Source organism: Tamandua tetradactyla, chromosome 2 (genome assembly GCF_023851605.1).
Source record: "Tamandua tetradactyla isolate mTamTet1 chromosome 2, mTamTet1.pri, whole genome shotgun sequence".
Taxonomy (NCBI): Eukaryota; Metazoa; Chordata; class Mammalia; order Pilosa; family Myrmecophagidae; genus Tamandua; species Tamandua tetradactyla.
The window spans coordinates 223771198-223784965 of record NC_135328.1 but is presented as its reverse complement, the minus strand read 5'-3'; the positions used below and the strand labels follow the sequence as shown (position 1 = coordinate 223784965).

At 67.3% G+C, this 13768-nt stretch overlaps 1 protein-coding gene across 1 annotated transcript; it reads right to left on the bottom strand.

Moving 5' to 3' along the window:
- Window positions 1-11650: 11650 nt before the first annotated feature.
- LOC143675073 (uncharacterized) lies at window positions 11651-13758 on the bottom strand. The gene is made up of 2 exons (XM_077151630.1): window positions 13248-13758; window positions 11651-13114 (listed from the first exon to the last, which is right to left on the bottom strand). The coding sequence occupies exons 1-2, from the start codon at window positions 13279-13281 to the stop codon at window positions 12702-12704; spliced, it is 447 nt and encodes a 148-aa protein (XP_077007745.1). The 5' UTR covers window positions 13282-13758; the 3' UTR covers window positions 11651-12701.
- Window positions 13759-13768: the final 10 nt, after the last annotated feature.

The window sequence follows — 13768 nt, the reverse complement described above, 5'->3', positions numbered from 1 at the left end:
TCTTGGCTGCAGACAGCAGGTGCCTGGGGAGGGGGGGTTGGCTGAAGGGGGAGCAGAGGTGCGGGCAGTGGCCACAGGCTGGGGCAAAGGGGACCCAAGGAAGAGAAGGCACGGGGGACCTGCAGACCTGGGGGTGGGCAGTGGAGGGCAGGGGTGCCGTGGGCGGCACCGGGGACTCGCAGGAGGGGGCTGTGGTGGAAGTGCTGAGGCTGGGCCAGGACAGGCAGCAGTGGGGGAGGGGCCGACCAGGGGCCGGGGCAGGGTGGGGCAGCCAGGGCTTGTCTGGCGACCAGCAGATCTCATTTCCATTCTAGAAAAATCTCTCTGGCTGCCCTGTGGGGTGGGATGGAGGGACAGGAGAGCCCTGCGCCCGTGGTGGGGTTGCAGAGTCTGTTCTAGTCTGCCAAAGCTGCCAGAAGGCAACACACCGGGGATGGGTTGGCTTTTAATAAAAGGGGATTTATTTAGTTAAAAACGAACAGCACTTCAGAGGAAAGGCAGCTAGCCTTCACCTGAGGGTCTCCATTACATGGGAAGGCACAGGGCAGTGTCTGCTGGCTCCCCTCCCGGCTTCTGGGTTCCCGCAGCTTTCCGTGGGGCGATTCCTTTCTGCACCTCCAAACGCCCGGCCTGGGCGCCTTGGGCTGTGCTGCTCTTCTGACTTCTCTCTTTTAAGCCTCCAGCGCATCAAATTAAACCTCACTCGTCGCGGAAGGCACTGCCCTTAGCTCCCCCAGACGCCACCAGCCGTGGACTGGACGAGCTCCACTGGCAGCCGGCTGGAGGCCACAGCAGCACAACGAGGCCCCAACCTTGGGCCAGGCGGACACCTGAGCCTACCGCCACGGGGTCCCGGGTTCGCAGCCCCCCACCTTGCTCGCATCTGTGCAGCGCCGTCCGGAAGCCCCACGCTGGGACTCTCGGCAGCCCTGGGGAGCCTGCGCCCCACTTTGGGAGAACCAGCTACCGTGTCCCTTCTGGGGGTGAAGGGCGCTGGCAGGAGCCCCTCCTTTCATTCCTGTCTCTCCTCTGACCCTCTTTGTGGGGGCTTCAACCGGGAGCCTCGAACCCCCTGATCCAACAGGGGACCCACAGGACAAAAGCCACCAGAACCCAAGGCAAGATTTCTGCACCTAACGAGAGCGACCTGAAGGAGAGGCCAGCAGACCCCGGGCCCTTGGTCAGGAAAGGGCTTGAGGCGGAGGAGCCGGCCAGGTCACGGGTCAAGGGAGAGGCCGCACCCGGGCCGAGCCCAGCACAGCGTGTCCCTGGAGATGGGACACCAGATGGAAAGGGCAGGTGGGGGGCGCGTCACGTCCTTGGCCTGTAGCAGTCGCCTGGGCCCTGCTTCGCTGCAGCCGGGGCGGGGTGGGGTGGGGTGGGGCGCGAGGCCTGGGGGCCAGACCCTGGGGGCGGGGCGGGGCAGGGTGGAGGCAGGACAGGCGGGCAGGGGACCGTGGGGCTCTGCAGCACAAGAAGCAAGATTGTCCCTGCCCGGCCCTGCCCCTCCCCCCACCCGCCCACCATCTGCTCATTCATTTTTAATTCAAATAAGAAATGTCCTGAGGAAGCATGTTGTAGGCAGTGCAGGCTCCTGGAGGGACCCACACACACGCTCTGTGTCAGGGAGGTGGCAGGAGGAGAAACAGGAGAACAGGGGAGGACAGGGGCCGGGGGAGGGGCTGGGGGAAGGACTGAGGGAGGGGCTGGGGAAGGGGGGCCAAGGGGAGAGACCAGCGGAGGGGGCCCGGGGGGGAGGGGCTGGGGGCTGGGGCCCCTGCTCCAGACCAGCTTGGGGAGAGCCAAGGAGGAGGTGTGTGGGTGCCGCATGTGGCAGCCAGACAGCACAACGGGTGGGGCTGGTGCAAAGGCCCCGTGCCCCTGACAGGAGCCCGGACATGCCCTTTCACCCCTGGGTGGAGGCAGACAAAGCGGAGCAGGCAGGCCCCCGAAAGAAAACTCTGGGAGGGGGGCAGTGCCAGGCTGGGGGCCACATGTGGTAAATGAGCAAATCATGCCCCTCGGGGGTTCCCTTGGGAAATGTCTGGGCCGGGCGGTGATTTTCTGCGCACCTCCCCATCCTAGCCCAGCTCCCCCAACCCACAAGCCCCACTCGTGCCCTCTGGGACTGTGGCAAGGCCAGTGGAGGGCAGTGGAGGGTGCGGGGCTGGGGCTGGGGGCTTTAGAGCACCTGGGAGGGGCTCCAGCGGCAGCCACGCCGGCTCTCGTCTACCTGGAGAGGCCCGCGGCCAGCATCGCTCCAGGGGCCCCTTACCTGAGAGGAGCAGGGTGGGCTCAGGGCCCCTCCATGGGCAGCGCCCATCTGCACAGGATGGGGCGGGAGCTCCCTCACCCCTGGGAGACCCGCGCAGCCCCTTCCCCTGCGTTGGCACAATCCATGTCGTCTTGCGTGACAAGGAAGCACTTGGAGCTGACTGCGCCAACACCATCTACGTCAGGTGTGTGCCTGGGAGTGGGCGGGTTCGGGGGTGTGTGCTGCACAGGCGTGTGTGCCAGGTAGTGGGCACGCATGGGGTTAGGTATGTGCTGCATGGGCATGTGTGCCAGGGGCGAGGCCAGGTGCCCACAGGCCTTCCGGTCCTGCTCCCTGAGCCACCTCCGCTCTTGGCACAGGCCTGTGCTCGTCCCCCGCAACACGTCCCTGGAAACAGCGGGGGGTGCCCCCGCCCCTCCTCCTTTCAGAGTAACCTGGAGAGGCCAGGCCACGGCAGGTGCCCGTGACTGCGCAGGCGGCCCAGGTCCGTGGTGCACCAGGAAACCACACAGGTCGTTGCCACGGCACCCAGGGAGGGGCGCCCACTGGGTGTGGCACCGCGGAGTGGAGGCCCGGGCGCTGGCTGTGAGCGGAGCCAGTGACACCCTTCACCCCCCCGCGCAGATCAAGCGTTTCGGGCACAGGCAGGGCTGCCAGGAGCACAGCGCGGCTGAGCACCAGCGCCTCGGGCACCCAGGTCCAGCCAGGGAGAGGGGTGCCCGCCTGACGCCACTGGCGTGGGGGCTTCCCCGGCTGACCCCGCCGGCCACAGGCCAGAGGTACCTGATTCTGTCTCAGGCCCAAACCTCCTGAGCCCTGGCGCTCTGCCCCCCCACCCCCCGGCTGGCCCTCCGTGCACTGGACGTCCTGGTAGGCACGACTGCAGCTGGGTGAGCTCTGGGCCTGGACTGCCGGATCAATGTCTCGGACGGCACCCAGGGATGTGCAGGCCCCAGGGCCGGGGTGGGCTCTCGCAGCATCACGGTGGTAACCGCGGCCCTGCCCCCAGCACCCGCAGGGCCTGGCCTCGCCCATGACCCCCCCCCCCCGGCCCTGACCCTTGCCGTCCCAGGCGTCGGCAGCGTGAGTGGGGCCGTTGGGAAGGGGCCAGGCCCGGGGTCCGGCAGGAGGCAGGGAGGTGCTGAGCAGTGGCTCTCGGTCCCGGTGCTCCCCACAGCACCGCTGGGGGTACGGGGGGGATGCCTGGACCGCGCTCCTGGAGCAAGCAGCCCTGGGTGACCACCTGCAGTGGCGTGAGCACGTGGCCACCTGCGCTTCACTCACGTGTGGGGCTGCGTGGACCATCCTCACTGGACCTGCCCCCACATGGTGCCCTGCGGACCCCCCCAGAGCTCCACATGGCGGCCGCGCCGGTTCGGAATGGTCAATGCTTGTGGAAGGAGAGAAGGCGTGCGGCTCTGCCCGCGTGGCTCTGTGTGCATGGGTGTGCATGGGTGTGCGGAGCGTGCGTGTGCGTGTGAGCTGGCGGGAGGTGGCCACGCAGGAACATGTTGTGTCCCTGGGTGGGGCATCCCTGCTGGTCACGCCGCAGTGGGTGGGGTCCCCAGCCCAGGTCCAGCTTGGTGCCGCAGGCTTGGGGGGGGGGGGGCATGTGAGCAGGGGGTGGCTGGGGCCAGGCCCGGCCCCCTAAAGCTCATGCCCGCCCACAGCAGGGGCCCAGGCTGAGCGTGGGAGCAAGAACCTTACCAGGCCTGGATAAAAAATAATTTATTTACAAACGTGCCCTTCCTAAAGGAGGGGGCAGCTGGGAAGCCTCTGCTTGGGGGGCTCGCCTGGGCCTCTGGTCAGAGGGCGGTGCTAGCGCCTGCCGCGGAAAGGAGCCACTCCCACGGGAGTCAACACCGTGGGTGGCGAGGGGGCGGTGCCTCCAGGCTGTCTCTTCCGGCCTCGGTTTCCCCGTCTGCGTGATGGGAGTTGGAGGGGTCGTCTTGGGGGCCCTTTCCCCATCCCAGGGAGCGGGGGGCTGACGGGCTGAACGAGAGTCAGGGTCCCCAGTGACGGTGGGGCCTGGAGGGGCCCTCAGAGGGGCGGACCCGAGGGGCGGGGCCGGGGGCGGGGGGCGGGGCCGGGGGCGGGGCTCGCAGCGCAGGCTCCCGGTCTTGAGCGCGCAGTGCACCGGCCAGAGCACCAGGCAGAAGAGGAGCAGCAACAGCGCGGAGACGAGTGCCCCGCGCCGCCAGGCCCGGCAGCGCGCCCAGCAGCGGGCCAGACGGGGGCGGGCGGGCCCCGGGGGCGGTGCGGGCAGGCTGGGCGTGGCGGGCTTGCTCAGGCCCACGTCCACGCACAGGCAGCCGGGTATGCCGGGGCCGGGCGGGCGGCAGCACAGCTTGGTGCCCTCCAGCCACACGTGTTGCTCCCGCCGCAGGTGCGCTGGCATCCTGGCCAGCAGCGGGCGGCTGGTGCGCAGTGCGGGGGCGCCGGCGGCGGGCACCGCTGTGGGCTGCCGGCAGAAGGGGCAGGGAACGGCCTCGTGGCCTGGGCAGCCTGTGGGCTGTGCCGCTGCCAGTCGCGCCAGGCACTCCAGGCAGAAGACGTGAGTGCAGGACAGCTCCTTGGGTGTCTTGAAGATGTTGTCGTAGCCCGAGAAGCAAATGGAGCACTCCAGCGGGGAGGCCACCCTCTCGGAGCCAGGGGTGCTGGGGGACCGGGGGCTGCTGGACGCGCTGGGTAAGTGGGGGTTGCTGTTCTGGCGCGTGGTTCTGGGGCTGGTGATGCACTCAGGCAACCAGGGACTGCTGTTCTGGTGGCGGGTCCCAGGGCTACTGTTCTGGCGGGGGGTCCCGGGGCTGGTGTCCTGGTGGGGGGTCCTGGGACTGCTGTCCTGGCAGGGGATCTCGGGGCTGCTGTCCTGGCGGGGGGTCCTGGGACTGCTGTTCTGGCGAGGGGTCACTGGGCCGTTGTTACGGTGTGGGGTCCTGGTACTGCTGTTCTGGCAGCAGGTCCCAGGGCTGCTGTTCTGGCAGGAGGTCCTGGGGCTGATGGCCGGACCATTGTCCATTGGGCTGCTACAGCCAGGATGTGGCACGGCGGTGCGCCACACCTGCTGGCCTGATGACATGGCTCTGAGCTGTAGGGCAGAGACCACGTGAATGACCCCAGGCTGACCCTTTCCCACAAGGTCAGTGTCCCACCCCCTCTTGCCCAGCCCCACCGATCCCATGGAAGGAGCGTGTGCAGCCAGCAGCACTTCCCGTTAAGCTCTGCCCTCCCTGCCGCCCCACGCTGAGCTGGGGGTGGGCTTCCACGGGACTGGGTGGCGCTGCTGGTCTCAGGGTGATGGCAGCCGCAGTCACTGCATGGCCCAGCTCAGCAGGTGATGCGCACAGGGGTCCCAGGGGTGTCTGCAGCCTGGGCTCAGTGGTGCTGGGCGGGGGGAGCTGGAGCCTGGTGGCCCGAGGAGCTTATGTCCCAGCCTCAGCCTGGCACCTGCCCGTCTGGCTCCTTGAAATGCCCCTCGGCGGGGGCGGGCGGTGCCCTCAGGGGGAGGTACAGGGCCCTGCCCCCAGCACCCCGCCCCACGTGGGGCCTCCCCGCTGAGCAGGGCGCTGCTGTGAGGGGCCTTCATGGGTCCCAGCTCCCCCCACCCTCTGGGCTCAGCCTCTACTGCCCCCCCCCGTGGCAGGCGCCTCTCCTGTGCCCCCCTAGTGGGCAGAGCAGCCCAGGGGCTCTGGGAGCAGCTCCCTCTGCGGCGGGAGCCAGGCCACCCGCCCCCACGTCCTGGCTGTGGTGACGCACTGTGAAGACGCGCGCGCTGCAGCCTCATCCCCACGAGGTCGTGCCACTGGCCTGTCACCATGTGCTGTCACGGTCAGGTGCCTGGGCACAGCAGGGACCCGGGCCAGGCAGGGGCTGGGCAGGGGCTGCGGGAGGGACTCACCCCGGCCTGTGCACCCCACAGGAGGCACCCGCCCCGCAGTACACCCCGCCCTGAGCGTCTGCCCACACAGGTGAGACGCTGGCCAGACCGGCAGGCTGGGCCAGTCCTACCTGATGGCGCGGAGGGAGCGGCGTGGCGCGCCCTGATGGCCCCGGCCCGGGCCCGCAGTCTGACTCCCTCCTCCAGGCCGCCGACCGCTCTCCCCAGCAGGTGCTCCTTGCGCCCAGGCGGCTGCAGCTGCTCAGTGACCCTGGCTCTGGCGGGCAGGGAGGTGGCGGGGACGGCGGGTGCTGGCTGGGGCGGCCACGTCGGGGCAGGCGCGGTGTGCGGGTGGCGCAGGTGTATATGTGCCCAGGGCGCGGCCCGAGGCCTCGGGATTGGCTGCCTCCCGTCCTCTCCCCGGCGGGGGGCGGGTCCACGGAGGGACAGAGTCCTCCCCACACACCCCTCTCGTCCGCCTCTGCGGAGCGGCCCCCATCCCCTCGCCCACCCCAGGGCCCAGAGCTCCAGGCACCCAGGAGGAACCCCCATGCTCTGGCCTTCGTGCTCCCCTGCCCCCGCTGTGCTCCCCCGCCCCCAGCCCTGGCTGTGCCCTCCCCGCCACACGCACACGCCTGTGCTTCCCCCAGCCCGGAGTCAGGCCGCGGGCGAGTGGTCTGTCCCCGAGGCCTTGTGGATGTCGGGGCTGGATAGGCAGTGACCCCAACACCTCCCCCTGCCTCGCTGGGGCCTCAGCACGAACCGTGGGGAACCAGGGACCTTGCCACTGTGCGGGGGCTCGGCACCCCGAGATGGGACCAGAGATACAACTTGGAGAGGGTGTTGGGCTTGGGGGTGCAGTGTCAGAGGGTGTCTGCCAGGGAACGGAGGGCGCCCAGTCGCCCCACAGGCGAGCCCGGCCCCAGCCCCAAGCAGGTGCCCACTGTCCAGCTAAGCAGGTGCCCGGAGCCGGCCTGGGCCCACTCGGGATAGAGGCCCCACGGCCGCAGCCCCAGGAACTCAGGTGCTCACTGAAGGGGGGCCCAGAGACGGGGAAGGCCAGAGGGGGTGGGGGCTCAGAGGGGGGGCTGGGGGCTCAGAAAGGGGGTGGGGGCTCAGAGAGGGGGGCTAGAGGGGGCTGCGGGCTCAGAAGGGAGTGGGGGCTCAGAGAGGGGGTGGGGGCTTAGAGGGGGGGTGGGGGCTCAGAGAGGGACGTGGGGGCTCAGAGAGGGGGTGGAGGTTCAGAGAGGGGGTGTGGGCTCACAGAGGGGATTGGGGCTCAGAGAGGGTGTGGTGGCTCAGAGAGGGGGAATGGGGGCTCAGGGAGGGGGTAGGGGCTCAGAGAGGGGGTGGGGGCTCAGAGGGGGGGTGGGGGTTCAGAGAGGAGGGTGGGGGCTCGGAGAGGGGGTGGGGGCTCAGAGGGGTGGTTGGGGGCTCAGATGGGGTGGGGGCTCAGAGAGGGGGTGGGGGCTCAGAGAAGGGGCTGGGGACTCAGAGAGGGGCTGGGGGCTCAGAGAGGGGCTGGGAGCTCAGAGGGGGCTGCAGGCTCAGAGGGGGGTGGGAGTTCAGAGGGGGTGGGGCACAGAGAAGGGGTGTGGATATGAGGGGGGGCACAGAGGGGGCTGGGGGCTCAGAGGGGTGGGGCACAGAGAGCTGAGGCTGGAACCCCACCCCCGTGGTGGTGTGGTGCTTGGTCACCTGCCGCTCCAGGAAGTGCCCGAGGGCCCTGGGGTGAGTGAGCTCTGAGGTCACCCGGCAGTGCCTGTCACGGCCCGAGGAATGAGTCCCTGGAATGTGCAGCTCAGGGTGCTGACCGGGCAGCACCGCCACAGGAACGGCAGCCCAGAGACCCTGCCCTGGCCCTTGCCCCCGGTGCATGCCCAGGGCTCACAGGACAGCAGGGGCTGGGCCAGCTGTGTCCGGGCAGTGGGTGCCGGCCCCCGCCTCAGCCCGCTTGCTCGCCTGTCCCCAAGGCAGGACCCTTGCGTGACAAGGCCAGCCGGGCGGCGGTGAGTGAGGGGTGTCTGTGTGCAGGACGCATCCACGCGAAACGTCCATGGTGCATGCGGGGCCCGCACCTCCTTTCCCCATCCCCTCGCACCGGCTCCTCAGGTCACCCCACGTTCTGGAGCCCCAGAGAACCAGGGAAAGGCCCCCCAGTGCCCCTTGCCATCATGCACCGTCCTCCCCGCCCCCGTGAACCTTGGCTGGACGGGAGGCACACCTGATCAGGTGAGCAGAGGTGACCTGGCTGGCATCACCCTGGGTGCGAGCGTCACCCGCCCCACACCCCAGGCGCACCCCCTGCCCATGATAACCCCCAGTGCAGCCAGTCAGGGGAGGGGGGCACTCCATGTGGACAGACCAGAAAGGCCCTGCCGGCCGGGGCCGGGGGGGGCCCTTCTCATGCCCCTGTGCTGGCCCCAGCCTCGCCCCTGCAGTTCGGGGCGGGGACGCTCTCCCCGGGCACAGGTGGTCTCCCTGGCAGGTGCTGTGCCCTTAGGGCTGGCCTCGGACCCCTGTGGCTGCCCAGGGCCTGGACGCGGTCAGCAGTGACCGTGGCGGCCGAGGCTTGGGTCCCGGGCTGCGCTCTGCCCTGACGTCTGCTGGGGTGCCGGGCAAGCTGCCGAGGGAACGCGTGACCGCCAGGGAACCAAGGAAGCGTGGGCAGCGCGACCCAGGACCCTCCCCACGGCCCCACTTGTCTCCCCCAGCAGCACCGAGCGGCCGGCCGAGCCCTGCAGCGGGGGCCCCGGAGGCTGAGGGCAGCGCGGGAGCCACTGGCGAAGCCTCCCCTGCGCGGTACCCGGGGCCGATGCCCGGACCTGCGCACCTGCAAGGGCGGACAGGAAAGCCCCCCACCTTCACACCCCTGCACCCCCTTTCTGGTGACATACGTGTAACATAAAATACGCCATTTCAACCGATAACCAAGTTATCTTTAATTGTGATAAAATATCCATAACAAACATCATTTTCACCATTTTGTGTGGACAGCTCCTTATGCCAGCACGCGGACAAGACTGCACCTGCCACTTTTCCAGGCCGTCCTCTCATCCGGCCAAACCCCACGCCACCGTGGGAACCCCTCACACCCACTCCCACCCTGGGCCTCACGATCCTGCTTTTATACAAGTCCGTTTATCCCGAGCCTTTCATGCCAGAGAACCCACGTAACGTCTGTCCTGCCAGCCTCATTGGCTCCACTCCGTCAACGCGCTGTCGCCAGGCTTACTGCATCGCGGCCACCTCCTGGCCGCTTCCTCTTTCGGCCAGACAACGATCCCCGCAGGGGAAGGCCGCGGCGCGTGGGCCCGGCTGGATCCCACCCTGGGCCCTGCCCCCACTGCCTCAGTTCAGGCCAGGGGAGCCTCGCAGGATCAGCTCCTTCTGGCTTAACTTTCCGAGGAGCCGCCAGCCTGGTCCCCGCAGCGGCCGCACCAGTTCCCATCCGCCAGCAGCGCAGGAAGGCTCCCATTTTCCCACAGCTTCACCAGCGCTGACTGTTGTCCATTAAAAAAATAACAACCATCCTAGCGGGTGGGAAGCGGCATCTCGTTGTAGTTTTAATTTACATTTCTTTAATGGCTAATTATGTTGACCATCTTTTCATATACTTATTGCCATTTAATTATCATCTCTGGAGAAATTTTTATTAAAATCCTCCACCTGTTTTCTGCTTTAACTTTTTAAATTGTATGACATTTATACAAAGCAAAGAAAGAACAAAGCAGGAGTTTTCAAAGACTCTTCGACAAGTAGTTACAGGACAGACCGCAAAGCTTGTCATGGGCTACCATTCGATCCTCTCAGATTTTTCCTTCTGGCGGCTCCAGAATACAGGAGGTTAGACGGCTCAAATATTTTTTTTTTCACCACAATCAGCTATTTTTCTTTCCTTTTTGTAAAAAATAACATACATACAAAGAAGCAATAAATTGTAAAGTCCACCGCAACTATTAGTTGTAGAACAGATTTCAGAGTCTGGTATGGGTTACAACTCCACAATTTTCGGTTCCTGCTTCTAGCTGGTCTAAGATAGTGGAGACAAAAGAAATATGAATGTAACGATTCAGTGGTCACACTCATTTCTTAAACCTGGCCTTCTCTGCATGACTCCAGAATCACCTTTGATCTTTCTCCCCCTCTTTAGGGGTGTCCTTCACCCACCTTTAAATAGTTTTTCTTGTTGTTGAGTCGTGGGTGCTCTTTATGTATTCTGGATACTGTGTCACTGGCAGGGCCCTGCCCTCTGGCCTCAGCACACTGAACTGGCAGGTCTCGCTGTGTAGGCACTCGACACCCAGGCCAGGGGTGTCCCGAGCTGGCACCCACCTTCCCGCCTCTGCCTGGAGAGGCCCTGCCAGGGTCTTCAGTGCGCTGGCCTTGGCTGGCGTGGCAAAGCTGGAAAGGAGCCGGCGGGCCCTGCTGGCAGGAGGGAGGAGATGGGGTAGGGGCGAGGTGGCAGGCGCAGGTTCGGCGGGGGGGAACCCAGAGCACAGGTGGGAAGTGGACACCCACGTGGGCTGTGGGTTGGGACTTGATCTGGGCCCAGAGGCAGCGGGAAGGGCCTGAGGCGCCTTATCCTGGACCCGCGGCCTTACAGGGCCCACCGTGCCCAGGTGAGACGGACGGGCTTGGTGCAAACACAAGCTCGAGTTCCCACCCCCTGGGCTGGCCACCTGCCCCGCAGCCCTCTTCACCCTCCTCCTGCACCACTGCCGGGGGCGGCCACGAGACTGGGGGAGGTCTGGCCACGCCGCGGGCACAAGGCGCCGTGGGTGCGTCAGCTGTGGGCTGGGGGGGTCCACACTGGGCCGCCCTGTCCTGCCTCCCTCTCTGCAGGACCAGGATGGCCTCTCCCCCTGCTGCCTGCCTGGCCTCCCAAAGCCTGTGTGCTCTGCCCTTGGCCTTGCAGGCATCCTGGACACTGACACCTAAGACCCCCTCCCCAGGCACAGGACAAAGATAACATGGCAAGGCCCACGGGGCCAGCCCTGCTGAAGACGAGACGGAGGTCAGAGTGGGGACACTGAGGGGCAGGGTGAGGCAGGCAGGCTGACGGGATGGGATGGATACCCAGGCCGGGGTCTGGGGGCCTCCCCAAGCCGTCCAGGGCAGCGGGGTCTCCCTGATGCTCCAACACCCCTCCCAGCTCCCGGCGGAGTTTCTATCTGGGGGGCCCACTGACCATAAGGGGGCTGCAGTTTGGGTACAGCCAGAGCCCCAGACACAGCCAGGGGTGAGCACAGAATCGGGGGCAGACATGATTGGGGGGATTGGAGGGCAGACAAAGCTGGGGTTGGGCATGGAATGGGGAGTGGGCAAGGGATGGGGGTCAGACACAGCGGGGGTGGACATGGGATGGGGGGCAGACACAGCGGGGGTGGACATGGGATGGGGGGCAGACACAGCGGGGGTGGACATGGGATGGGGGGCAGACACGGCGGGGTGTGGGTAAGGACTTGCCGGGGCCCAGGGAAGACCCCGCACCTCCCTGCTCAGGGCAGCCGGCAGAGTGAGACCCAGCCTGCGTGGGGTGACGGCTCCTGGGAAAAGCCAGAGCCAAAGGGTCCAGCCGGGCCGGCCCTTCCTGCAGCCCTGGCCGCACGGACACCGAACCTGGGACTGCTGTGCCGTCTCCTGTGGACGTGCCCCGCTCGGCCCCACCCCACCTGGCAGCGCCCTTGGGCGGAGACCCAGCTCCAGGCGCCCTGGCCTGGCCGGTCCTGCAGGAAGCAGTCCTTGGGGGTGTGGCGCAGAGACAGGGCACCACAGCAACGGGCAGGGGTTCAAGGGCCCATGGGGGCTGTGGCTACCCATGGAGTCTCCTCCTGTGCCCCTGAGGTGAGCATGGAGAATCTGCCTCCACCCACTCACGAGGGCACCACCTGGGGCAGCAGCCTCTCAGACGCCCTCCTGGGCTTGCAGGGGCTGCCCCTGGCTCTTCCAGCAGGGTCGGGAAGCCGCGGGGGTTCCTGCATCCTTCAGGAAGGCTCGGCAGGGGCCCAGCGCCAGGGGCTCTGGGCCACGTGGGGTGTTGCCCTCCCGGGAGCCTGAGGGTCATGGAGGGCCCTGGAATCACCTCCTTCCGCCCGGGAGCAGTGAGGTCCACTGGGTGGCCACATACTCCTAGCGGGGGCGGTTGCCCCTCAGAAGCCGCAGCTCTGGCCAGGGGTGTGAAGTCACATTGTGGCTGCTGGCGGGGATGTGGAGACACTACGAACCCCGGGGTCAAAGCCTCTGCCCTCTGGCCGGGTGATGCTGTGGTACCTCCTTCCCCGCTGCCCCAGCCCAAGCCGGGCTGTCCCGGGACCCCCAGGCATGGGCCCTGCAGTGCCCTGGGGAAGGAGAGGGCCTTGGCCCTGGGGGTTGGGCAGGCAGCCGGGGGCCCCTCTGCGGCCCCTCCTGAGCCTGGGGCCTGAGCCCCGCTGGCCCTGACCACTCCATCCCACCCATCGCAGCCACTGCCGCGTCCAGGCCGCAGGTTCCAACAGGGGCCGTCACACCCACCCGAGAGCAGGACCTTGGTCCACGCACCCACGTTCATTAGATCCTGACTCCCTCAGACAGTCCTAGAATCGCCTCCATGGAGCTGGGACCCTGACCCCAGCACAAAGGGCCATCATAGAGCCGCCACGGCACGGCCGGGTCCTGACACCAGGCCAAATGTGCCGCTTGCAAACAGGCTCTCTGGAGCCATCTCAGCGACGGCGACGCCAACCCTGACGGAGGGGCCTGGATCCTGCAGCCCCGCCGGCACACGCGGGAAGATGGACACACGAGGAACAGCGCGACGTCCGAAGGGGCGGCCCTGCTGCCGACCCCCACTTGTGGCCGCAAATTCCGGCTGCTGAGCCGCAGGTGGACAACCGGAGCCTGCGTCCTGCGGAGTGGCCGTGGGGCAGGGATCCCCAGGATGGCAGTGGCTCCAGGCCGGCCCTTCCCGAGGCCACAGGCCACTGTGGGGACAGAAAGGCAACAGTGTCCCAGCCTCTGGGTGGAGCCGCGCCACCTGCACAACTCCCGGGAGCCAGTGGTCCCAGGGCCACCCTGCCAGGAAACTGCCCGCCGGGGCCGTCTGCAGGGGCTCACACTTGGCAGAAATGGCGGCAGCGACAGCGCCCATGCTCCCTCAGGTCCCAGGAGGGGCTCGAAGAACCCCCGCCTGCACTGGGCCTCACTGCTCCCAAAGAGGCGGGTGTGAGGCCGTGAGGGCCAAGTGGGTTCCGCTGGGCCCTCCCCGCTGCCCGGCACCCGGGGCAGGCGTTCTCGACTCTGTGTCCCGCGTCTGCAGAGGGGACAGATGGACAGATGGACGTGGAGAGCCTGAGCGGAAGCAGCAGAGAAAAGCCCCTGGCAGCCTCACTGCCCTCTCCAGGGCACACCACTGTCCGCCCGCCATGGCCCCAGGCGGCTGGAGACTCAGAGTCTATAGAAGATAGACTGGACGGAGCGTTGGGTGACGGAGCTCGGGGAGTGCGGGGAGGGCAGGCTGGCCGCCTCCCGAGGGACCCCACACAGGGTGCGGCCAGCCAAGGACACAGAGCGGTGGGGGCCCGCGGAGGGGGTGTCTGTGGTGGGGGTCCATGGCGGGAGGCCCACGGAGGAGTCCA

Excerpts from the sequence above, each read along its gene's own strand:
- LOC143675073 (XM_077151630.1), bottom strand. The coding sequence starts at position 13,281 with ATGGGCGCTGTCGCTGCCGCCATTTCTGCCAAGT. Across the intron at positions 13,115-13,247 it reads TGCCGCCATTTCTGCCAAGT|TGGCCTGTGGCCTCGGGAAG; the intron begins GTGAGCCCCTGC and ends CTGTCCCCACAG.